The sequence below is a fragment of the Leuciscus leuciscus genome (genome assembly GCF_965113295.1).
Source record: "Leuciscus leuciscus genome assembly, chromosome: 11".
Classification (NCBI taxonomy): Eukaryota; Metazoa; Chordata; class Actinopteri; order Cypriniformes; family Leuciscidae; genus Leuciscus; species Leuciscus leuciscus.
The window spans coordinates 22,630,018-22,657,783 of NC_138735.1; the positions used below are offsets into that span (position 1 = coordinate 22,630,018).

General features: G+C 37.0%; 1 protein-coding gene across 10 annotated transcripts in view; it reads right to left on the minus strand.

Moving 5' to 3' along the window:
• Nucleotides 1-27,766, minus strand: part of cnksr2a (connector enhancer of kinase suppressor of Ras 2a) — an 84,967-nt gene that overhangs the window by 46,047 nt on the left and 11,154 nt on the right. For 7 of the 10 annotated variants that reach the window (XM_082183346.1, XM_082183341.1, XM_082183338.1 and 4 more), the window contains exons 2-4: nt 18,599-18,762; nt 12,744-12,946; nt 5,128-5,233 (exon numbers count right to left, since the gene is read on the minus strand). In XM_082183346.1, coding sequence (XP_082039472.1) covers nt 5,128-5,233; nt 12,744-12,946; nt 18,599-18,762 — 473 coding nt within the window. The remainder of the gene's footprint in view (nt 1-5,127; nt 5,234-12,743; nt 12,947-18,598; nt 18,763-27,766) is intronic. The other 3 variants (XM_082183343.1, XM_082183345.1, XM_082183344.1) reach the window with 1 other exon arrangement.

A 27,766-nucleotide genomic window follows, 5' to 3' on the forward strand; every position in this document is an offset into this window, starting at 1 on the left:
CAGTTAAGAGATTTATAATGTTACAAAAGATCTCTATTACAAATGAATGCTGCTCTTTTGAACTCTCTATTCATTAAAGAATAAGACATGTAATAAACATAATGATTGTCTTCTGTAGTCTTCTGCCTTTGAAGTTGTTTCATAATTCATGAACTAACATTGACAGTGATTAAACTGAATTAAATCAACACTGAACTAAATTGAGCTGAATAATGATTATCTTCTGTAGAGCTGCTTTAAAGCTGAATCAAATTTGTTTCATAATTGATGAACTTTGCAACATCGACACTGTCATTAAACTTAATTTTGCTATTCTACCGCTTTACAGAAAACATTGTGACATTTTTACTGAATAAGGCTGTTATGAAGTGTTTTTTTGAAGAGCCAAGTAAGTCATTTAATATTCTTAATAGACCTTGAATAATTCATAAATGGTCAGTGTATTATATGCATCAACCAAATGGCGTGATATAGTTTTCTATTCATGGGACAAATGTCCATAATAAAACTTGGGAAAATTACATTTGGTGAGGACATTTGGTCCATGGACAGACAAACAAGACTATAAATCCCTGCTTAGTATGGATACATTGAGCATTTATGAAATATTAAAGAAAACATAATGAAGAAACTGATCTCTAGCCATCAGCCGTCACCATGGCAACACCCACTCGGATTCATGTATCCATCACTGACCCCCCAAACCCAACAATGCCAGTAGGAGGTCATGATTCTCTTTTTCTTTGGTCTAAAGAAATATGACTCCGTTTCTGCAGCATCTTAGTGAGAGAGCATATTTTTTGTCGTCGTCTTTGGTGCTCTCACATGCACCTCTTCCCTTTCATCACAATGAAGTAATAACCAGCCCTCACACCTTAGACTCTCGCACAGCAAAAGCCTTGAGAGACAGAGCGAAAGAAAAGAGTGTTCCTGGGAAATGAAACCGCATTGATTCACTTCCCTTTCGAGCACCCCTGAGCATATCCGTACCTATTCTCCAGTGCTGTCACTCAAGCCATCGATCATCACGCAGAACGCCAGTGTGCATATTTATGTGTGTGTGTGTGTGTGCGTCATTAGGACTTAAGGTGCACTTAAGACACGTGCATTCTCATGTCACAGCATAGTGTCTAAAGAGATAGTTCACATAAAAAAAAAAGAAATTGTGTCATTATTTATTCATGCTCATGTTGATCCAAAGTCCAAAAACAAATTAATTTCTTCTTTTACACAAAAAATAAATAAAAAATTGCGGAAAATTAAACAGGGACTGAAACTGTCAAGCACAATAAAAGTAACTTTCTTTTTTTATTTTTTATTTTTTTATTGTAATAATAAATTACTATTTTACTATTTTCACTGTATTTTCTATCAAATAAATGCAGCCTTGGTGAGCATGAGAGACTTTTAAAAATTATATATCTTACTGACACCAAACCTCTGACCGGTAGTGTATTTTAAATGTATTGTTAGTACTGCTATAACTACTTATAAACATGATTGGAAATACAAGCCAATTTCCAGAAAAGTTGGGACATTTTATTAAATATATTTAAAACCACAATCTGTGATTTGTTAATCCTCTTCAATTTCCAAAGTTTTAACTGACCAACTTTACTGTATTTTGTAAATATAAACTAATTTCGACACACCCCCAAAAAGTTGGGACAAGGGCAAAATAAAAGTGAAAAGATTATATAATATCAAAGTTAAACTGTTTTTTTTAAACAGTCCATAATTAGTTGGTGAATTGGTAATAATAGGTGAGGGTATTGTGTTTGGGTATAAAAGAGCTTCTCAGTCATTGCAAGCAAAGATGGGTCATGGCTCACCACTTTGTGCCAAATGCCATGAGAGAATTGTCAACCAATTTAAAAATCACATTTCTCAATGAAAGATTGCAAAGAATTTATGTCTTTCACCATCTAAAATACATAATATTGTGAAAAGATTAAAGGTAAACCAGAGAAATCTCAGTACATGTAGAGCAAGGCAGGAGAACTCCATTGAATGTAAGTGACCTTTGAGCCCTCAGACAGCACTGCATGAGAAACAGTCATGCTGCTCAGTTAAATATACCCACATGGGCTCTGGAGCACTTTGGAAAACCGTTGTCACTTAACACAGTCTGACGCTGCATCAAGAAATGCCGCTCAGATCTCTGTTTCGCATGGAGAAAGCTACACATCTGATCAATGCAGAGATACCGCGAGTTCTCTGGGCCCGAGCTCATCTCAGATGGGCCAAAAGACAGTTGAAATGTGTGCTGTGGTCAGATGAGTCCATGTTTCAGCTTGTTTTTGGAAAAAATGGACATCAAGTTTTCAGTCCCAAAGACGAAAGGGACCATCCAGACTTCCATCAGCGACAGGTGCAAAAGCAAACATCTGTCATTGTATGGAGTTGCATCAGTCCAAACGGTATGGGTGACTTGTATTTGTGTGAAGGTATCACTGACATGGAGGCGTATATTGGGATTGTACACACATTTAATGGCATTAAGAAGACATCTTGGGAAGCAAGACAATGCCAGGCCTCATTCTGCACATGCTAAAACAGAGTGGTTTCTAGACTCTCGACACAGTAGACTGGATGTGCCTGACTACCAGGCAGCAGTCCAGATCTGTCCCATCATGAAAAGGAGAATCAGACAACGACGACCACGGACTGTTGAGCAGCTGTCTTGTATCAGACGAGATTGGGCAAAAATTCCACTTGCAAAACTGCAACAATTAGAATCCTCAATTCCCAAACATTTAAGTGTAATTAAAAGGAAAGATGATGTGAGACAGTGGTAAACATGCTTTTGGTAAACTTTTTTGGAGTGTGTTGCAGCAATCAAATTCAAAATGTGTTTATATTTACAAAATACAATAAAGTATATCAGTGAAAACACTGGAAATCTTTTCTTTGTACTTGTCAGTTAAATACGGGTTCAAGAGAATTAACAAATCACAGATTCTTGATTTTATCCCAACTTCACTGAAAAGATCCGACTCAAAAGAACAATTTATCCACAAATCAAACTTTGCAAAACATGCCAAGGAGAGCTCTGTGGATGAATACATATTACAATTTTGGTTTGTTTATCACAAAGCTGTCATATGGCTTTGGAAGACATGAAATATATGTGCAGATGGACACTTTTATGCTGCTGTTAGGTTGCTTTTTTTTTCTTCTGGAGCAGCCACAGACCTTATTCACTTTCATTGTATTGAAAACACTCATGTTCCATGGAAGAAAGTTAGAATCTTTGGAACAAAAGAAGTAAAAATGTATACATTTTAATTTTGGGATAAACCATTACTTTAAATCATGAGAAGACACCACACACACAGTGAAACAGTGAGAGAGAGACACACAAACAAACAAAAACTAAGATGGAGGTAATAGTGATGCCAGCAGGGGGCGCTCATCCATACAAGCGATGTAAGCTATAATGCAATAATGTAGTAATGAGGACTGTGTCATTAAAGCTCATTTAGGTGGTTGACTAGCGACTAGTCAGTGGTATACTACCAGTGGATAAGTCAGATGGTCAAGCAGGTTTTTGGAACATTTTAGGCTGGCACAAGATCGTCTACCAGCTCAGTCAGGTTCTAACCAGCTGAAAGTCCATCTGGTCATCTAAACCTGTTTGAATTATCTAGAATCAGGTAGAAACCAGCTAGCATGTTCCAAAAACACTCCTGCTAACTTAAAATGGTTTTATTTGGGGGAAAAAAGGATTATGAACTAATCTCACAGGGGCCGATCTGAGAAAAGGACCTCTGCTGGTCCTGAATGCTCAATACCAGTTGCATTAGTTGAGATTAGAACCAGATCTCTGGCTTCAACGCTGTAATCTCTCCTGGATTAAGAGAGAGTTTGCGCAGTGCTCAGGCTGAGCTAGCTGTGACAGACTCATCCATTTAATGCTGCTCTTGCTGGCCATGATCCTCTGACCCTCCCAAAAATGATCTGCTGGGTACAGACACATACTAACACACACTAGCATGCACATGACTGCAGCAGCCTTGAATCCTTCTCCTTTCTCGTGTTTCTCTTTTGTCTAGAATGATTGTTTCAGACTGATCAATTTTCCCTTCCTGCTCTGCTCTAAAGGACTACATTACCCATGATGCATTCAGAAACAAATGAGCTGTAGTTCTTGACATCCTCATAGTGCTTTTTAAAATCTCTTTATAACATGTGGAAGAACGTAAAAGGAGCAGATATGTGAGAGGTTTAAATTCATTTCAAATTAATATCTTAAGTGCACTCCTTTCATCTTTTTCATCATTAAAAAATTATGTAATAGATATTAATATGAGATTGGTGTCAGTACAAAGGCCTATAACTGTGTTGTCTTTAAAAGTTTAGTTTTATTTTATTTTATGAATAATTATTCAGCAAGGATGCATTAAATTAATCAAAAGTAACTGTAAATAGATTATAATGTTACAAAAGATATACATTTCAAATAAATGCTGTTCTTTTGAACTTTCTACAGTATTCATCAAAGTATCCTAAAAAAAGTACTGTATCACAGTTTCAACAAAAATATTAAGCAGCACAACTGTTTTCAACATCGATAACAATAAGGAATGTTTCTTGAGCAACTAATATGCATATTATCATGTGACATTGATTAATTTTAAAATGTATAAAAGAAAATTACAGTACAATACACTATACTATTTTTTTATAATAAAGTTAAAAGTTTTCAGTTAGTAAAAAAGTTTTAATTTAATAAAAGTAAATATTTTCCAGATCATTTAACAATTTTCAGTGACAATAAAAAAGCAACATATTTAATTTTGGAAACTGAAACTGTATTTATTTATTGAAATAAAATGAAAATATACAGCTGCCTCAATATTTTATGTTTTAGTCCCTCATCATCATACTGTATTTGGCAAAAATGAAAAACCCCTCACTGCACCAATCTCAGAGCTAAATCTGCTCTGAAAGTCCTTCTCCACAGCTAGACTACAGCCATATATAACCTACATAAATATTTAAAAGAACTTCCCCGGTTGAATTAGACTCAGAAATGTTGTTTCCATGAGATGTGTCAATTTCAGTGTGTTAGCATCTAATATGAGAGTGTTTGATTTAGTTGGTTTGGTCAATGAATGTCATTACCTGTTGTACTATGGTAGTGAGTTCCAGGCACAGCTGGATCACGTTGTTCCGGGTCATGGAATAATCTGTTACGGCAGCGAAGGGTGACCTGCAAAAGAAGTAGCACCTGGAATTAACCGTTAGATTATTCTTAGAGCCAGACCCACAAGATAGACAATTTGAGTGTGTGTGCTTGTAAACTTTAGATATGTGTCGGTGTGTGCTGTGCTATAGGTTATCCCCGTTGGTCGTGAATGTACTCCAGACCCAGTTTCTCTCTTTCTGTGAGTGACGAAGTGAATGTGGGTCATGTGTATTGAGGCTGTGTGCTATATATACAGGGCTGTAGGAACATTGGTTCATCGTTTCCATCTTGTCTCTAAATATTCCTCTAAAACCGCTGGGAATACCAACTGAAGCAAACCCAGAAGCCCCTCACAATTTAAGAAACTCTAACAATCTTTCACCGTTGGGCTGAAAATCATTCATTCAAAGACTCCACAAGTGCTCTTCTACCACCCAAACATACATTCCTGAGTCAAACTCTCTTCTCTAAACAGGATTTGGGATGCAGCTCTAGGCGAATACCAAATCCCCATTCAAAATTCCACTCCTAAATGTCAGCGACTTCGCTTGATTCCCAAATATCACTTTGCGGTGATAGTACAGCAACAGCGTCTGACCCCGGTTAAAGGACACCTGTCAGTAAGCATGAACGCAGTGGACAGACGCTTCACGAGAACTGTCCGAAAGAAACCTGAGGGGATGGAGAGGGAGAGAGAGACAAAGAAATGATAGCAGCAAGAAAATAAGAAAAAGTTCAAAACCAAGTCATCCGAGCTAGTCTGCGAGACACTGAAATCTATGCAGCTCACTCGATTCTCTCCAGGATTGACTAGACTTCATTACATCCAACCTTTGCTCTTTAGAAGCATTTGAGCACACACCGCCATCTGGACACGAAGGCTCCAGGCTGACAGGAAATCCGTCAGTTGGGCAAAAAAGACCACTACCATCTCCTCAAGGCCAGGCCTCAAAGTTTCACCTCTTCCTGCTCCAGTTTTTCGATCAATGCATGAGAGTCTGGGTGCTTTTGTAATTGCTTATGTGCTGCTGTCTATCTTCCTTTAAAAAGATACTTTTACACACGGAGAGAGGATCCGAACACTTTCAGCTCCTATCTGAACAAATCAATGAAAAAGCATTAGCACTAATAATGTCCGGGCATTTACATTTATGCATTTGGCAGATGCTTTTATCCAAAGCAACTTGCAGTGCATTCAAAGTATACATTTTAGCAGTTCACATTCTCCCTGGGAATCAAACACATGACCTTGGTATTGCTAGCGCCGTGCTCTACTGTTTGAGCTACAGAAAAGAGTCAGGAACCTTTATCTAGGTATAATGATTACACCATAAATAGTAAATATGGGTATCTATAGTGGGGGACCATCAAGAAATTTGAGGCTGATATTGAGGCTAGAATGCAAAATTATTTATTTTTATTTCTAGTATGGTTTACTAGAATAGTTTACTTTGATTTGAAAAGAATAGATTATCCAGTACGAAAGGCTTGTTTAGGCCAGAATTTGAAAAGGAGTGAGTTTGAAAACTGCTGAGCTGAGTGTAATATCAAAAACTATAGACCTCAGTTAGAGTAAATGCCAAATTTAAAGAGACACAAATGAAAATGAGACTGTGAGGAATGGAAGTACACTGCGTTCGCAATGTTCTGCATTGAGGTTGAATATTAAGTCTTTTCACAAACTTCAACTGACATTATAAGTGTTTTGTCGCCTGAATTATCAACAATCAATATGACGAGTACTGATCTATTATGCCTCTTACAGGGATAGTTCAGGAAATTAGAATTTTTTCAATAATTACTCACCCTGATGTCATTCCAAAAATTCAAGGCATAAATTCAATCTGTTCATCATATAAAGAGATCAAGTCTCTTCAGAAAATGTGGACTAAACCGGTCAATTCATATATTTTAATTTCACGATCTCTTTGAAGCGTCAAAGCGTCAGTTTCGTAGCTGTCAGAGGACGGACAGAAATCGCTCAGGTTTCATCAAAAAGATCTTCATTTGTGTTCTGAAGATGAGCGAAAGTTTTACGGGTTTGGAATGACATGAGGGTTTTTTCATTTCACCAGAATTTTCATTTTTGGGTGAACTAACCCTTTAATGAAATCGAAGGGTAAACAAACCTGACAGAACTTCCCCTGCATTTTTCAATAAGCCCCTCCCACATGGAGCTCTGCCCACAGTGAATGAAAATGAGGAAAAGCCCACAACAAACCCAACAGAAGTAGCCAGATATCATTAAACGATGATCACCGCCTTGGCAAGTGGCAAGGAGAGCTGGTGTCAGCCTGGATGGATATCAACCAATAACACTTAAGGGACCGAGACTCTCAAGTCAGTCATAATGTCTCTTGGCTTCAGATCCATTCACCTGTGTTAGTGTAACTCTGTTCGTTCCTCCCTCCATCTCTCTCTCTCTCTCTCTCTCTCTCTCTCTCTGAGTTCCTTCTGTTCTTCCACTATGTCTGCAGGGGAGACGACAGCTCTACTGGGGACTGTTTTGGCAGAGAAGAAAGGCCGGGGAGCGTAATTAGGCCATCATTAATGAAAGCGGGGAACGAAGCACCCCTCCCACCCGGTGGCCTTGTTCCTACAGTGTGTGTTCCTGATAATGGATACTGAAACTCAGAAACCTCCCTAACCCAAACACTGACTGGCTACAAGATCACCTTAGTCAGCAAGCCGTGAGCTGGTGTGGATTAGCGCTCTCAGCTTGATCCCAATCCAGACTGGGCCAATGTGAACTGTGTGTGATACTGTATGGACTGCTCTCGGGTCCAGGATCAGAAATCGGGGTTGCGGGTGTCTGGGCACAGCAACAGAGAGATGGCGTTCTCAGTGGGGTGTAGCTGAGAGGAAATCAAATGCCGTCTGATGGAAAGGGTCCTACTGTGTGGTGCTGTCCCAGTCCAGAGCTTTAAGCCAGGCTCAGTACCAGAGGGAGCTGGACCGAGTAAAGCAACTGAGTGCCAAAGGGATCCTTCAGCACAAACGACCCACTTGATTTACATTCATTACAAAAATTAAAAAGTAGAAATATTGCAGCACTACAGTCTATAACATAAGTGTTTTATGAGGGGTTTTATAATGACAGCGATTTGCAGCGACAAAGCAACAAAGTTAAGCAGAATTCAAATTTATGATAATAAGAAGCAACGCAGTACAACGAGCACACATTTGTCTACTGTCAGCTCTGTTTAACACACTTTAACATGTCAGGTTTAAAAAATAATGTTTTTTTTCTTCTTCTGGCCAAGTTTTGATTTTTTTTTACTGATCCCAACAACAAAATAAAGATAAAGATGTTCACCAATGCATTTTTATACTTGTTATAAATAATTACATTTTTCAGGGTTTAAATTGGACAAAATTCTGTTCACTTTTTTTTTACAAAAAGAAAATGAATTAAAAAGCATTAAATAATTTATACAGCTATAATTTAACAAAATCATAAACACATCTTTGCTTTAAAAACAATGGAATATGGTGCAAAACATTACTGTATGTTCTTCAATAAAAACTAAAGTTATTAAGGGAAAAAATAAATATTCATTTATATTAGATTTTGACTGTATGTAGGTTTTTTCCATTGTAATAACATTAGACTGTAATAATATATATTAATATTAATAAATTATAATAAAAAATATAGCTGCAAGCAGCCATTATCGGGGCCAAGCAGAATAAGACGACAAGACATGGCTGAAAGTGTCAGACCAACCGCAACAATGAGCAATTAAAGACATTTAAAGAGGATTTTAGGCGAAATGGCTGAAAAATCATATAAACAGTAATAAAAATATGATTTAATTGATTATCACTTTCGACCAATAGGTGGCGCAGTTACAAAACTGATGTGATGTGGTCAGAGTGAAGTGACAATGACACATACAAAGTTTGGTGTCAATATGTCAAGGCATTGCAGAGGTAAGGCCTGAATAGTCCTTTTGGCATCATGCCTCAACTTTGCTGCTGTGGTATACGAAAACGGTTTCGTCTATTGACACGAAATCCATAAATTTTTATCGACACAGTCTGGAGATGATACGATTCAATTTTGGTGAAAATCGGACAAACGGTCTAGGAGGAGTTCGAAAAAGTAGGTTTTGAATGACAATCAAGATGGCGGACAGGAAGTTCGGACAAATAAGGTAAACTTGGTATCTATGTTCTCGGCTTGACCCAAGGAATCTAATAAGACCAGAGGCATTTCAATAGCCAGATTTATTCAAAGTTATTAGCCTTTTTGGAAATTTGTTATTACTTTTGACCACTAGGTGGCGCTGGTTCAAAACTTCTCACGCTCCTTCAGGGCATCGTGCTGATGACCCATACCAAGTTCCGTAACAATCCGTTCATGCGTTCTTAAAATACAGCATTTTAGCACAAAATTCAAAATGGCCGACAGCCAAAATGGGCGATATGGTAAAATTGGAAATCAGTTGACTCGGCATGTTGCCCTGAATCTAACAAGTCCAATTTTTGGACAAACTGTTCAGGAGTTATAAGCAAAAATAGCCGTTTTTCATATCTCCGGACCAATAGGTAGCGCTGTGCCGAAACCCAGCATGTAGCCTCAGGTCATGCTTTTGATGACATGTACCAAGTTTGGTCTGAATCCGATAAATTGTTGCGGCGATAAAGCCCTATGTCTGTTTTCGCAAGCGCTACGTAAAATTTGTTCGTGGGTTTATGACGAATCAACTTGAATTCCATAAATTTTTGTCGACATGGTCTGGAGATGATCTGGTTCAATTTTCGAAAATTCTAAATTTCCATGACGGAAAATGACGACATAGTCAACAAAAAGAAAGGTTTTGAACAATTCACTGTAGCTGTGTCCGCCGGCATTTTGACAGTCAAAAATAGTCGATCCCCGAATGCGAATGAACTGACTCTGAATTTTAGTATTGTTTCTTATATGAGGATTTATAACTAAGCTTTAGGAGCTTTCCATCTTTACTCTCCTCCCTGTTACGTTGCACTCAATCAAACAAAAAGCTGGCGGACGGAAACAACAACAGCTACAGTGAGTTGATCAAAATCGTTCTTTTTAGTAAACTCTGTGTACACAAACAATGTTCTCAATGCTCGAGTTCATGTGAAGAGCTTCTGGTGATAATTCAAGCAAAGTTTCATGTTGTGTCGAGCCTTCTTAGTGTTTTAAAAATAGCGATTTTTTGATGCTATCATAGTCGTGCCCCAAGCACTCCCATTCAAAAGGCAATTTGATTGAAAACGAAAATACTGTCAAACTTAAAAGTGGCGTTTCCATCCTAATTATGCTTTTAAACGAAAGTTTGCCTCGGGTAGATTCACAAAAAGACCCTAGGTTGCATTTTGGCGAGAGTTACGCTTTAACTTCTGGAATCACAACATAAATTGTAGTTTAATTTATTTACTTATATTGACACTCTTAGTTTATTTTAATAATATATCATTGTTAATATATACTGTATATTATAGATATATTCCTGTTAATATTACATTATACAGGGGATTTCAAATTTTGCATTCGAGTCAGAGTCATAGAGGATAAATGGATGTGAAATTACAGTATTAGTGGCACAGCAGAATTTCTACAGATTTTTCCTCACAATCAGCAGCACCAAATATGTGCACAGATTCCATGTGGACCTACTTATGAGAAGAAAAAACTGTTTCAAACAACTGCTGGACAGAAATGTTCCAGTTCTTACTTTCCTCACATCTCTCTCTCTTTCTTTCTCTCTCTCTGCTCATCAATATAATAATGTTTATTTATAAGGCGCCTTTATAAAGCGGATATAACATAAACAGCATCAAACATAAGTAGGCTATGCATCACATAGTACATACAAATATAGAGTAACAAAAAAGCAGAACACTAAACAGAGGAGGGTTGGAAATACTGTGAGAAAAGATAGGTTTTTAGTTGAGATTTGAATGAGGATATAGTAGATGTCATGAAGAGTTGGAGGAAGAGAATTCCAGAGTTTCGGAGCCACAGCACTGAATGATCTACCACCCATTGTTGAAAGATGAAAATGAGGTACAATAAACAGTTTTAAGATGCCCAGATAGAGTTAGGAGGTGAATAATAGTGCAGAAGTGCAGATACATAATTGGGAGCAAGTCCATGAAGACATTTAAAAGTTAAAAAGAGAACTTGTATCCAATGTAGATTATAGAGCAAAGGAGTAATGTGATCAGATTTCTTGACTTGATTGATGACTTTGGCAGCAGAATTTTTAACATATTGTAGTCTAGTGATTCATAAAGAAATCACTATGAACAGGAGCAATGCGCAATCTAGACCCGAAAGAAGCGGAAGTTACTGAGAGAGAAAGAGTCAGTGTTATATAAGACCTCTTCACTCATCTATGTACCTGATTGCTGAGGGGTGGAACACAAATCAACATGATTGAATTTGAACAGACAAAAGCTGGCCTCGTGCACACTAAACAAGAGACCCCAAGTCGCTAACTTCTGTCCACCCTGCAACACAGAAGTTGTGACTCTAATTCTAAGTGCCATGCATTGACGGGAGGGAAGACCATGCACAAAATGATTTGCCGAACAGGAAATGTTCCTGGATCAACAACACCCTCTGTCATTCTCATTCCAGGAATAACATTTGAGGAATCACTACCGCATCTCTGAGCCAAAGCCCAAAATCAGAGGCCTTCTTTAAGGAACAACAAAGGATGCCAATACAGGAATACATATTAAATTCAAACTAATCCATAAAATAATTCATGTAAATAGTAAAACTCTCATAATTTCATGATATACACTACCATTCAAAAGTCTGGGGTCGATAAGATTTTTAATGTTTTTTGAAAGAAGTCTCTTATGTTCACCAAGGCTGCATTTATTTGATCAAAAATACAGTAATACAGTAAAAAAAGAAAGAAAAATAAATAAATTGGCAAAGCTGAATTTTTCAGCAGCCATTATTCCAATCTTCAGTGTCACATGATTCACAAAACATTTCTTACTTTATAAATGTTAAAAACAGCTGTGCTGATTGATATTCCTGTGGAAATCATTGTACTTTTGATGAACAGAAAGTTTAAAAGAAAAGCATTTATTTGAAATAGACATCTTTTGTAGCATTATACATTTCTTTATCACTTTTGATCAATTGAATGCATCCTCACTGAATAAAGGCATTCATTTCTTTCAAAATAAATCGTACTTACTTGCAGCTCTAGATCTACCACTATCAAGTTACGAGAATTCACAGTCAGTTACTCGCGTCACAACAGCATTTATCTGACCATCAACAACAAAAGATGACATAAGACCCTGGGGATTTCAGGAGAAGACCCCTATTACCTTTAAGGTCATGCTTCTTCAATCTTTATCTGATGTCAAACATCCTTTTCTCTAGTGTTTGAGAAAGTAGTTTTTCTAGTAGTGAAAGGGTACTGAATTTGGCTATACCCCAACTTGACACATCAATGTGGAATTTGAAATCAATTAAATCGAATATGTGTAAATATTAAGTATGTATTAATTCATGTATTGATTCAGTGTGTATGCAGCTCTTAGCAGGACTAACCTATCCAGCCAGGCCAGAAGGCTCTTAGCGGCAGCGATGAGGTCCACCACAGAGGTGAGGAAATCGTTGGGCAGCTTGCGGGTTGTCCGACCATCATAATGGCCGCTGCGTCTGCGGCCCGTGATGAAGTTCTGCAGGTTTTTGGCGGAGGCATTGAGCTTGTGAGAAAGAGTTTTCAGGTTTTCTGTCTCCAGCCCATAGTTCTGTCAAACAGAGATAAAGAAAATGAAATGCTTTAGTGACAAAACTCCAACAATTGTAGGAATGACTCAATCAGAACATCGCTTTTTGTTTTCCCACTGTTCTTTTCAGTGTCCCTTTTTTCATGATTCTCCTCTCTCTGTTTTCAATTGTATTGGGCATTATTGGCATGACAGAAATGACAGTTTCCAAAAACTAGAAAAGGAACGTTTATTAAAACAAATTTTGAATGTTACTTGACAAAGGCTTGCCAAATCAGAATAAATTAATTTAACATTAATTTAATAATACATTAAAAAAGTTAAATACTTATTTTACTAAAAATTGCAATAAATATAGAAAAAAATTATTAAATTTGTAACAATAAAATAAAACTGGCAATCAATTAATTTAAGAAGGAATAAATAACTTAAATTATTAACAAGGTTGAACTAAAGATGTATTTAAATTTGGTAATAGAGACAAGCACAAAACACATCACTCACTGGCAGACACATTCTCTCTATCTCTATCTCTCTCTCTCTATCTCTCTCTCTCTCTCTCTCTCTCTCTCTCTCTCTCTCTCTCACTCACTCACTCACACCCTCAAAGATCACTCAGAGATCCCAAATGAATATTCAGCACCTGGCAGAGAGAGAGAAAGAGAGAGAAAGAGAGTGAGCGCTTCATATGTAGAGGTGTGTTGAGTGGGTGGAGACGGAACATAAAGTTCAGAGTATGAATAATGCACTGAGAGTCTCTGCTGCCAGTTGATAGGAGCTTACACACGCCTCACTCCTCTGTGAGATAAAGCAATCAGCTCAGACAAATCTGCATATCTATATCTGACAAAACCATGTCAGAAAAAAAAGCCAAAAAGCACACTAGTTATCATATACAGATATCGGCGTCTTTGGCATAGAACGTAAAAAAAAATTAAATTGCAAATTATTTTGCTGTGTTTGTGTTGGATAGAGGTCGCACCAGGTGCCTTTGGCAGGGTACCAAAGTAGGCTACCTTGTTCCTGCATAAAGAGTAGGGATCAAGGAGCGAAGGCTGATCAAAAGCAGCATTATGCACATACATTCAGGAGAAGGAACACACACATTAGTCCAATAACTTCTATCCATAAACCTTACACTCACAGAAATACTTTTTGCATTATTAGGTGACCGGTGTCCAATTTGATGATGCAATTCTTTCTCCTATCCCATGGTAGTAAGCAGAACAATATATTACTGTAAAGGTACAATATGTAATAATTTTAGATTCAAATATCCAAAAACCACAAGAACAATGTTATATATTTTGTTGACTTTTGCTGAACTTAAATTATTCCAAAACTATTAAACTATTTATACTTATTGTTTGAATCTCTTGATTTCTTGATTTACCACAAGTAACATGTCTGTGCCATGCCTCAGAGACAACACTATTTTGTCAAGTGGCTAACATAGAGTGAAAATAGAGTATTTGTAGTGTTTGTAGAGTATTTGAAGTAACTGTAATACACAGTTATCCACCATACAATATATTTTTTTATTATTGGCATGCCATTTAGCAACACAAGTCATCCAGCTTTTATTAATATGATATTATAATATCGATCTAGCTTACTGCAATGTGCAACAAGTGCCTCATACCAGCCACTAAGCAAACACACAGAGTAACGTTATAATATAACTTTCAACTAACACACTCAAATGTATTTTTAGTAGGAGGGTTTTGATCAAGTAAAACAGGGCTGCGTTACCCCACAATTTTAATTTGTCAAATAAAGTGACCTATATGAGTAGTAATTCAGCACTTGTGGCTATTTCATTAAATGAAATAAAATGATGAATTTAAGTGTTCTAACATAACTGTAACAAAGTTTAAGTTCAGGGAAGAAGGAGGCGGACATTAACTTTAATCATAAAATAAACATAAACAACAAAACTAAAGGAGCAGCAGCCGAATGCGGCATACAAGCATTAAAACAGCAACGTAAAATATCCCAGGCTCTCAGCCCTCCTTTGCTTCACGCCACAGTAACGTTAATAAAACTTTAATACGTTAACTAATCCATGAACATGATTTCACGAGTCCTGTTGGATTGCTTTCCATCTGCTGTGGAGATGAAGACGACAACTCCAATGATTCCACACTCATTCACGGCGTCATCAAGCTACGCCTTTGTTATTGTTTTGACTAATGGCTTTATAGGGGCTATATGTAGAATTCAGAGACCATTGTTATTAGCGACACCGGTGGCCGTTAAGTGAACTGCAGCCAGCAACTTACTGCTCATGCTTGTGCACACGTAACAAACAAGAGACTGAGCGTTTAATAAAAAGTATACATATTCCTGCACTATTAGAGGATGATTTAACTGATGATTAAAAAGCTATATATATATATATATATATATATATACAGTATATACTGTTTATGTGCGTGCATTTAATTGTATTATTATTATTATTAGTAGTAGTAGAAGCATTGTTATTGTTATTAGTATTATTACTAGTATTAGTATTAGTATGACTTTTCTCAAGAGTTGGTCACAAAACATGTTTATGGCTTAAAAAATCACTCCAAATAATGTCTTAATAGAAACATACAAATGCAAAATGGTATCTGTGATGGCTGGGTTTAGAGGCTGAAAATAGAAAATATTATGAATTCAGCATAAAACAACAGAAGTCAATGGAAAGGGCCCACCATGATAGAAAAGTGTGTGTGCGTGCGTGCGTGCGTGCGTGCGTGCGTGCGTGCGTGCGTGCGTGCGTGCGTGCGTGCGTGCGTGCGTGCGTGCGTGCGTGCGTGCGTGCGTGCGTGCGTGCGTGCGTGCGTGCGTGTGTGTGTGTTAAAGTGTGTGTGTGTTAAAGTGTGCAATGTGCATCAATTTCAGTAGGGCCTATCTCCTCTCACATCAGCAGGAGATCGATCAGAGTAATGTGCTCCAACTCGTCCGAAAGAACAAATCCCACACACACACTTACAAAGTACAAGAACAGGTAATAAACACACCTGCAACACTAAAACAGGTTTGTACAACATACACACAGACTCACAAAAGATACATTAATCAGCTTCAGAGTGGTGGGAGACTTGCACAGAAGATGTATGTGTGTGTGTGTGGTGGTGGTGGTGGTGGTGCTGGTGGTGGTGTGGGGGGGGGCATTCATGCAGCAGATAACACACACCACAATGACAGAAAGATAAAGCAATTGGAAGGGGAAGAGTGAGATAAACAAATATGTGAGAGAATGACAGCTTTTTAGAGTTTAGAGAGACAGGAAAGGAGAGAGTGGGCCGCTCTGTGTCTCTGAGGTCAATATGCTGTCAAACAATAAAGACTCAACAGTTCTCTGGCTTCCATCAATATTTGTGTGCAAGTTTGTATCTAAGATGGTTTCAAAGACACCTTACAGTGGGGAAACAGGGCACATCACGTTTTCAACAGTGTTATTTTAGTCTTATTTGTATACCATTATGGCACTTTTTGTATGTTTTACATCTAATATTTATATTTAATTATTTCAGCTTAATCTTAACCAGCAGACGTAGTCTTCAATATGACACAGATTTGAAATTATGTTTTCTTTTCATCTTTCAGTCATTAAAAAGTTTAATTTTGATACTCTCGAAATTAAAAGCTGCAAATGAGATTCGTGAGCTAAAAATGTCAGGGATAGTTCACTCTCAAATTAAAACGCTATCGTCATTTACTCACCCTCATGTTGTTCCAAACCTGTTTCCTTCCAAGGAATATAAAAGAAGATATTTTGAGAAATTTTGGTTACCAACATTCTTCAAAATATCTTCTTTTGTGCAAAAAAAAAAAAAAAGTCACAGGTTTGAAATTACATTTTTGAGTGAACTATCCCTTATGCTCATTGTATGGAAAAGAGCAGTAGGGACATTCTGCAAAATATCTAATTTTGTGTGCAGTTTTAGTGAATGATTCAGTTGAAATATAGCAAATTTCATACGCACATGTCTACAGGCTGACATTCACACACACACACACACACACACACACACACACACACACACAGGCTGTGTAACGTGAATGTCATCAGCTCTGATTTGGGATCAGCGTTCAGAACAGATAGAGAGCACAGCAAAGTCATCTATTTATGATTAACGCTCTCCTAAATGTCAGCAGCACAGGCCAGTGGTTCACAGTCACTCACCAAACCTCACACTCATTATAGTTCACCTTGTGTTAGAAATCTCACAGATCAGGAAAAGGCAACAAGAAACATGTCTGATAGAAAGACAAGACAGGCTGAAGCGAAGATGGAAAAAGAGTAAAACATAAAAAGGACAAGGATAAAGGCTGAGGACAGACTCAGGATTGTGAGACGGCTCACACGGACGCGATAAACATCATCCTGTCGTCTGTTGCCTCCCGTCATGTTGCTGACATTCTGAAAGCGTGGGCTGGTAAGTCATTGTTTTAATACCTCAACTGAGAGATTCGAGAGAGAGGAAGTGGAGGAGAGAGAGAGAGAATTAGATGGAAAGCTAGTTATTAAATGCTAGATAATGTAAAAGGCTCAAGCGGTGCAGAGCAAATTTCAGCCTAAATCCTTTCCCATCTCCCACCACTGTCTGTACTCTTGGTACCGTTTTTGAAAATCATTTTCAAGCAGTCGAACATCTCACAGCAATAAAAAAGAGTCAAGAGACACACATACACACAGAGCCGTAACAGAATCAGGAACAAGCTAGCAAAAAGCCTAATTTAAATACTGATTGAGTGACATTTAAAGAACAAATCTGAGGAAATCTTTCCCAGGAGAACAATATTATCATCTTATAAAATTGAAGCTGCAACTCTTAAATCTTGAAACTTTTAAGAGAGCATGAAATGGCATTTGAAACTTCCTTCATCCCCGTAATGTGACGTTATTCAAAGTGAAATTGAATATTAATTTGAGTGGATTGTAAAAAAGAGGCTCCAATACTATTATTATTATTATTTGATATTTCTTTATATTATTGTTAAATCAAAAATAGTAATATAAAGAAAATTCGGTAACACTTTATTTCGATAGTCCACGTTAGACATTCTACTAACTATAAGTAACTTTGCAACTACATGTCAACTAACTGTCATTAGAGTATTAGTAGACTATCTGCTTAATATTTGCTAACACTTTATTTTGTTGGTCCCCAAATACATTCTACTGACTATAAGTAACTTGGCAACTACAAGTCAACTTATTCTACTAACCCGAACCCTAACACCTAACCATAACCTAACAGTCTACTGAAAGTTTACTACAGTCTACTAATACTCTAATGAGAGTTAGTTGACATGCAGTTGCAAAGTTACTTATAGTTAGTAGAATGTCTAAAGTGGACTATCAAAATAAAGTGGAACCGAAAATTCTGTCAATGACGGGGATGTGTTGTGTCATAAATTACATAAATAAATGGCGGGGCAAGAATTAATAAATAAGTAGATAGAGCCTTTTTAAATTTTTAACATTGTCATTCATTGGCAGTCGAAAATGCAAACAAGTGTTTTTAGTCTTTTCAGAATGCGATATTGTTTTTCTCTATAAGTGACATCTCTATATCTTTGTCAACATTGTGCAGTAGGGGACTCTGTGTCCACCATGCTGACAGAGTGTTGAACAGCAGATTTAGGATCAAGCGTATAAAGAAAGGCTCTCACCAGAGCGCACAGCAGGTCCACAGCTTCCAGGATCAGCTCTTGGTGTCCGATGCGGGACACCCCCAGATCCTCCAGCTCCTGATGGGTGATCCTCAGCAGCTGGTCACCTCCTACCTTCTCCCGTTCAAAGTTCTTTATATACTGCTGCAAGCAGTCATCCAGACCTGTGGAGACATTAAGAAAACATCAACAACCTAGGGTCAACTCTGATTCACTTTGCAAATATTAGAACATCACAAATCATCCCAAAGCCATGGGATTTATGGTTAAAGTGCCCAAAAGATAGGAAAGGTGGGAGAAGTTCCCCTTAATACAGCAGTACATTTACAGCTTGTACAAGACAATGATACATCATCCAATATATTAACGAAAATATATTGAAACATTTGCAACTGTTATTGTTATTGCACAAAACTGAAAATCAAAAAGGTTTACTGTCATCTGATTCAGTTTAACAAACTATGTGTGTAATGTATTTTTTATATTGCAGGCTACTTCATTTAAATGTCTATTTAAATGTCTGAAACCTAAAATGAACATTACGTGGTTGAAAACACTGAATAGATGTGATATATGAAAAGCACTGAGCGTACCCGCCTCAGCGCCAGCCAAAGAGCAAAATCTCTTAAAACACGGTGAGTCTATCCCTCACAGCCTCGCTTTTATACCTGTCATTACGCTGCTCTGAATAAGGTCTATAACAGGCATTTAGAAAAAGAGTGAATATTCATTTTATACCAACTAAATGAATTACTGTGTCCATAATTCCCTTATTAACAAATTAAAAATATATATCCAACAAAAAAGAAGATATCACTTTTATCCACTTGCAAAAAATATAGAACTGTTGAGATGGAATAAAAATCACACAAAGGTTAATCTTCAATAAAATAAAAAAATCAAGAATAAGAGCATAAACATAATAAACAATAAAAGTATCTAATATTACCCACACCCCCTTGCGTGAAGATACTGGTAAATGAAGCACTGACCTGGTTTCTGTTAGAGAGCAAATGAGTAATGCAGATGCTGTTGAACATTTAATAATTGCTCATCAAAGCTTTAATAGTGGACAAGAGCAAGGTCTCTGAAATAAATATTTATGCATATTCTGTTGATTAATTTCAGAAACATTGCACTTGACCACTATTAATGATTAACAGAGTCATTTTGATATCTAGCCTACATTGTATACTGTAAGTATCTAAATAAACATTGAAATGAATATTGCCATAATTTGTATAAACAAACATAAACAAGATTCAGATCCACTGTGGCGTAATTTATTTCAAAACACTTTAGTTAAATTAAAGCAGCTGTAACTGATAATAAATTATAATGTCATCAGAGCTGTCCACAACCTGTATTCTGCCCTAACAATGTCGCATATCCATCAAACTGACAGTAAATGACAGCTAAGCAACATCATAACCTCTAAGCTTTCCCATGTTTGAGGGAGAGGTTCATTAGATGGACTGAATCGTCACTGTCCAAAAAAAGTGCACGTAAATAGAATTTGAGATCTACATTCTAGAAAAAGGTTAAATGGGGTTTAATGTAGAACCTTAGGGTTCTTGACTCAATAAAAAAAAAAAAACGTTATGGCAAAAAGTTTCTATATAATGAGAAAAAAGGTATTCTTCACGACTGGCAAAATGGCCTTTCAATAAAACTGGGCTGCCTATGTAGTAGAAAGGCGAACCAATTTTTGAAATTGGTGCTACCTGACTAGATAAAACAGAGGAAAAGGGCTGTTGTCTTTCCTTTAGGAAAATAGGTAGGAAAACTTCAACACACTGTGCTGGACATGTTGTCGTCCAAGGCCACTACCAGTTTGCTATGGATACGCTTAACCAGTCAAATACCGCCTTGCTTTAGTAGGAAAAACGTCTTAGTAACCTTTTAGTCGTAATTGTTCCCGGGTGCAAGAATTCAAAGAGTAAACATTTAGCAGGAGCGAGTTATTTCTGGTTTCCAGTGAACAATCTACCGCATTGATAGCGGCTAAAGGCTGTAAAGGATCGTAAATATGGAACACTGCGACGGAAAATCTGAAAAGCCTCAGTGTTTGTAGTCAACATTTCAAAACTGGATGGCAAACACAGTATTTTAGGCCAAATGGAGGGGAAAAAACTGCAAGAAACTGCTGTTCTGTCAGTTCCAACAAACCAAAACGCTGTCACGTACATGTAAGAAAGATGTTCTCATAGTGTTCCATTTTTACCATAATGTGTTTTTTAAAAAAAACAATTTTCTGTGTTAAACCTACTCTTACAATCACTGTTTTGTTAATAACCCTCTGTCGATTCACCTGTCCGGGAGCAGGTAAAATGTTGAAGTATTTGAAGTCTTCACAAAAGCCCTGGAGCTGTCAAAAGTCCGCCTGAAGGCGCGTTTTGCACCATCGGGCAGACGTTTGCTCATAATTAATGTGAATTTCTCGGTCCAGGTAACAGACAACAAGTAAACATGGTTCATTTATATATTCTACTGACATTGTAACAAGAAAAAGCGAGGTGAAAATCGGTGAACCTACACTTTAAATTATTGCATAATACTTACTTTAATAATGTATAATTACATTTTTTTTTCTACTGATAAAGCATGTTTATGAGCTATTTAATTCATTAAAATTTTAATCAAATGACAAAGGAATTAAAATAAAATTAATTCAAACTAAATCCACAAAAAAAAAAAGATCCCATGATGGGAACCCATAAAAGGTTCTATATAAGAAGTGCCTGACAGAAGGTTATATAGAAAGTTTTCTTGTGAGTGTATATCAGTAAAGCTGCGTGTCCAGAATCAAAACCATCCTAAATCAAATCAGAAATGATTGCTGCACTGTCTACGGTAATGCTTCTGAAAACCCGATGGGATGCACACACAAATCAAAATAATAAAGCTACCGTCAGCTATACAGGATAGATGTGACTATGAAAGCTATAAATACAGAGAAAGAGTCTAATAAACAGTGAGGGATCTAGCAAGTTTCGAAAACACCACCATTCACAACTGTCACCATCAAACAGGTGACAACACACACTCTCTGTATAGTGACACACACTTGTTGGACTGCATTTGTCAGTCTTGGGCAGTCTGTTTCCCAACGGCACGTCTCACAGCAGCCGTGATCTCCCAACAGCTGCTGTTCGACACAACGTACATAACTGCAGGATTTACATATTTTGCTTACAGCATGTGCATGTGTTTATGATAGTGTATGTAAGAGGACTCTTTTTAATCTCACTAGCTGCCCTCTAATAATTAAATCTAACACAGCCAGCTCATTAACAGAACGGGCCAAAACTCATTTGCCAAGACAGCAAGAATAACAGTCATTACTGCTAAACAATATCTGACTCATTAAAGAGCGACCCTTTCTGTTGTTAGAGACTTAGTTGGTGATCCGAGGTCCGAATTTAACGTAGAAGGTACGGCTAAAGATGCGAATCTTGAAATGACTAACTTCTGCTGATGCTGTGGCTCTGATTCACAATCACATACTGGACAGGTGCAAGTGAACAGTTAATTGTTAGTTAATGTTGTTAATAATGTGTGGGCAACAGGATGAAGAGATTTAGAAAGGAAATAATGAAAGAAGGGTATAGAGAGAGCGTGAAAGCTCAGTTGTAATCTTGGTAATGTACCTATGGCCATCATCAGAGGAAAGACAATTGGGCCCTGTGACAAGGCCCTTAAATATTTTGTCTCAGGCCCTAAGAACTCAAGCAACAATACTAGATGCACCAATAAAGACATTCTGGCTGAAACTCCTATCCGTTATTTATTTACCAGTAACGGCTCCTGACCGTAAATGTATGTAGGGCAGATTCTGGGTCTTAGCGCTAGTGTATTATAAACATTTTTTAAGATTTATATTCTAATCACCAATGATACAGTTTTCTATAATAGCATAATCATAATCAATTGTTAACAAACAAGTATTCATTACTTCAATGAGCCTTAAATTATTAAATTGGTTAAATTGGTAAATTTCTATCTAACTGTGATTCTGAAATACATAACTTAGAAAGTTACCTCTGATAACAGATCACTCTAAATTGTAATATAGACACATGCATTTTCTGTAAAGCTGCTTTGAAACGATGTGTATTGTGAAAAGCGCTATACAAATAAATGTGAATTGAATTGAATACAGACTGATACACTTCTGGCAGAGGTCTAATGTCCTTGCGTTATTCAGGATGGCGCTCTAATGTTGATTGACAGGTTTTAAGTTAACAACACACACATAGAATGCTATCTTAGAACTGCCTTAATGTAGTATTTATTGCCTCCGAATGTTGTTTTAGAATGTTACAAGTTCTGTAGGAATTCCAGTGAGGAAAAGAAAGCCATGTCTATTCTCAGAACAAACATAACTCAAACAACAGAACTAGGTTATATAAAGGCTATTCACATAAGCACATTTAAACTAAAGGGTTTATACTTTCATTTATTTGATACGCTACTCCACATGACGAACAGACATGCCAACTAGTTACTGACCTAATGCAAACTACAGTAATATACACATAGTTGAAGCTGATTGATTTTGTCTTGGTCTGGAGCGAGGATTATGTAAAGTAATGTGACAATAAGCGGGGCAGTCTCAAATCTGCCCTTAAAACCTCTCAATTAGAGCGTGCTGCAGTTCCATTTTTTCACCAAATATTTACATTGAACTTTACAATTTATTAGTGATTCAGTTAATAAAGAGGTCTATGTTTTTCATGAATATTTTGGCCCTTACAGACGAGCCGGGGCTGATTTTTACACTATGGTTTACAACCGAAATGGAGGCCATTATATTACAAATCTAAACAGTTTTGTTTTTTAAAGAAAGTATAAGCCAGCTAATAATCTTAAAGGTGCACAGAGGCAGACAAAGGAAAATTATTGGTGATATTATAGGCTAATACCAATAATTAATTATATAATAATAATAATAATATAAATTATAATAATGTGGCTATATGATAATCAATAGTATAAATCTACAGTATACTATATCGCTTCTGTCAACCCTCATGTTCTGTTGAGACTGACTTTCACTATCGTTCAAAAGCAGCCATTAGTCTTCAGTCACATGATCCTTTATGTATAAAAACATTTTAATATATAATTTGGTGCTCAAAAAAACATTTCTTATTATTATTAATGTTGTAAACAGTTGTGCTGCTTATTATTTTTTTGTGGAAACCATGACATTATTCTTTGATGAATAGAAAGTCAAGAACAGCATTTATTTGAATTCAAAATCCTTTGTAACAATATTACAAGTCTTTATAGTCAATTTTGATTGATTCAATGCATTCTTGCAAATAAAAGTATACATTTCTCTCTAAAAAAAATCATACTGACCCCAAACTTTTGTACGGTAGGCTATGCTATATTATGTACGTTGGTATGAATTATGTGTAAATTAAAAATAGCAATTTTAACCTATTTTCCCATTCTTTAACTATGTTCCTTTTTTGAGTTAATTAACTTTTTTGTTTTGAGTTTAATTTATTGTACCACAAAGAAGACAGAACTATTTAGTACCACCGATATATTGTTTCTTCCTAATGTATAGACCTTATGTAGCCCCGCCCCTTTTCAGCGCTGCGCTCGTTGTCTTTTGACTTCCGGTCTGTATTTTCACAGCGATCTTGCGTATTTATGAATGAACGGCTCGTTTTAAAATCTTCCCGGTCTACTGACATTTGTTAAGACATTTGTTTATGTAAATCCACTTAAAAAGCGAATTACTCCTGGACAGCGATGCCATGGAGATATACAGAGCGACCGCAAAAACGGAAGTTCAAAGACAATATTCTAAAGATGGCGGCGCCCTCGTTTCTCTGGCGCATAAGGTCTATAGGGAAGAACAGAGAAAAGGTGAGAAACACTCAAATGATCGGCACTGTAAAAAAAACATATGATCAATAATTTATGACAACAATTGTTTTTACTTTGCTTTAATTCATAAAAAAGTTGAAAAATGCTAAACTTATTTTAAAAAGTTATACAAGATTCAACTAATTTAAGTCAATTTAATGTAATTTAAAGTCCAACTGAAATCAAAATTGACCCTATTTACTTTGTTAGCGCATATTACTAGTCTTGTGGTGAAAAATTAATCCGTGCAAGTTAATACACAGAAAAAATTTTTTTGCCGTCGTAATCTTTAATCAAAGTCTGAAAAGTTACTTCCGGTCTGGAATGGCGTTCCTTCTCTGATGATGTAGGTTTGACGGCTTGGGTTGGGAAACGCTTAACCACTCCCCTCAAACCTCAAACCGTTAGTCTGTTATGAGCAGAGATGGAGAGGAGGAGCGCTAGAGTAAAACCCTGCCCTCTGTTCAATATTCCTTTTCACTGGGAAATACGTCACATCACTGGAGAAAAGTCGTTTGCAACTTCCGGCTCACGCGGACTTTAAGTTGAAATGACTTTAACATCTAAGTTGATTGTATTTAAAAATGTAATGCAGCAACTTTTTTTTTACTGCAGTGAAGACAGCCAGGGTGCCTCCTGCTCACACTCAAGCAGCATGCCATTAATTCATCATTATAGTTGATTTATTAACAAATTATTTACAGATTATATATTCTGTCCTGAACAGACACCTATCTCGATCTTGCTCTCTGCACACACTCGCTCGTACAGAAGTATTAGAATAGCCTCGCTCTGTTATAGTGCATTATTCATTGCACATGGCCTGCTCCCTCTGACAGGTAGCACAGTAAAACTGCAGGGAGAGAGAGAGAAAAAGCCAGAAAAATGGGCCAAAAGGATATAAAGAAAAAAGCTTAGCCTGAGCACTTAAAATATGACACGTATTAAACACCTCCCTGGCTTCCCGTCATTGAATGATAGATAAAACTATCTGGTAAAAAGCTCTAGAGTTACGGATATTCTGAACCTCCCCAACTCTCCCAGATGCAGTCTAAGCAATGTCATTTATTCGTGCTCTTCTCTCTATATTCTATCAATCTTCATTCTTCATCTGATTTCTGGCAGCTGTGCTGTGCATTATGCAGACTTGGTGACCGCTGAAAGGGTTGTCGTGACAACCGTTCAAGGTGCACAAAGTGCTCAAGGTCTTATCGGAAACTCAAAGTGCTTTTCTGATTTGTTTTAAGGCTCCTGTTTTTTCTAAATTGAATGGTTTACAGAAAGCGGTGATATTTTGATTTCCAAGTTCCAAGTTACCTAGTTGTTAGTAGTTAAACTAATCTAAAGTAGTTAAACTAATCTAAAGCTACACTTTTAAAAACGTAGTTCAGTCATGACAACTCTCGGGACAGTTTGTAAAACATTGTATTAATGTAAATAGAATGTACATAGGGCAGAACCTGATTTCACCAAGTGCAACATGTTCCTGGATCAACATCTTTGTTGATACTGGAACAACATTCCAATCAACCAATCAGATTTGAGGGACAAGTTTACAGTTTAGGTCAAGTTTAGGCTTACAACCAGAGTAGGTGCTTCTACGTCAGTTATCCACCTATCATTTCCCTCTGATTTTAGGGATAACTTATGGGTAGGGCTAGGTTTAGAGGTAGGGATATGGTTATAATTCCATTTTTGGACTGTAATGTTGTTCCAGGATCAACAAAATATGTTGACCCATGAATGCGTCTAACCAGGATGTGCCTACATAGGTTTGGTCTTTGCAGACTAGATCTGCTATACGCTGCCACGGCTGATGCTGCAGAGCAAGTGTGACTTGCTTTTGCTAAATGCTCGGAACATAAAATTAATGGAAACATGCTGCTGCTGCTATAGAGAGAGAGGGAAACACCTTCAAAACAGATCTAGGCAGGTGGTGCTGGGGAGGTGGGGAGCTAGAATAAGAATTTGCATAGTGCATTTGTTTGGTAGTATGCAAAAATAACAACATATTCACTGTATATGATTATATTTATTTAAAAAAATGGATGCAGCTTTATTGGGACATTACTTGTCCCTGTCTTTAAAGCCCAACCTTACACCTACTCCTAACCCCACTCCAAAACACTTTTTTTCCAGCTACTAAATACCCATTAGGCACTTTATTTCCACTTGTTGAATATTTATTTAAAATAAACTCCTCTCCGAGCTGATATGCAATTGGAAAATAATAATGTTCCTTAGGAGATAAATAGCCTTTGCCAGCTATTAGACACTCCGTAATCATAAATGTTTCCTGAGTATCAAATATTAGAATGATTTCTGAAGGATATCTGACACTGAAGACTAGAGTAATGGCTGCTGACAATTCAGCTTTGCCATAATTATTTTTGCATAAAAACAGTAGATCACAGTGGCAACTGGTAAATCTACCCTAAATACCACTAATAAAACTAGAAAACACACTGATTTATGTAAATAAGTAAAATACAAAGTGATTTGGCTACAAAAAAGTGTAAATGCCTCAAATTGATTTGAACAAATTAATTAAATGAATCATTCAAACAAACCTATTCACTAAAATGAATCGGACTTTCGAAAGCCACATTAGAGAGTTTGCTTGGTTTTAAAGTTGTGAACATAGTTTATCGACAAAATATCACCAATTTAACGGCTTGGTGAGATACAAGGCTACTTGTTGGGGAAAGTTATCTTGTTTCTGAAAAGTATACACTAAGCTGTCACTCTACTGAATAGTCAAGTTAGTAGCATCGCTACTTTTAGTCTGGGTTCACACTGCAAGTCTTAGTGCTCAATCCTCGTCTTCATCCTCTTTACCGCCTGCACTCAAATTCACTGGCTTCTGCTGCAAATCACCTTAAATCCTGACTTTAATGGTCTCCATGACATTTACTTCCGTATGACATCATGCTGCATGCCGTCTTTGTTATTGTTCTTTTGCGCAGAGCTGCGACCAGTTCACCCTCGAAATCTGATATTGGCCAGAAGGGCCACATTTAAAAAGTAATGTGAACAAAGAAACAAACAAAACAAAAAATCTGACCTGATCATTAAGCACAAAGGCTTACAGTGTGAATGTAGCCTTAGTTATGGTTACTAAAAGGTGTAACGTCCCTGAAAAGAAACGTGAATACAGACTGCAAAAGGATGGGATAAGAATACCCATGAATCAGCTGTGAACTCCTACACAGGTTTTTTCGTCGTTCTGCCATGACACCACCTGCGAAGAGGCTCTATGTGTGTGTGTCCACCACTAAATCG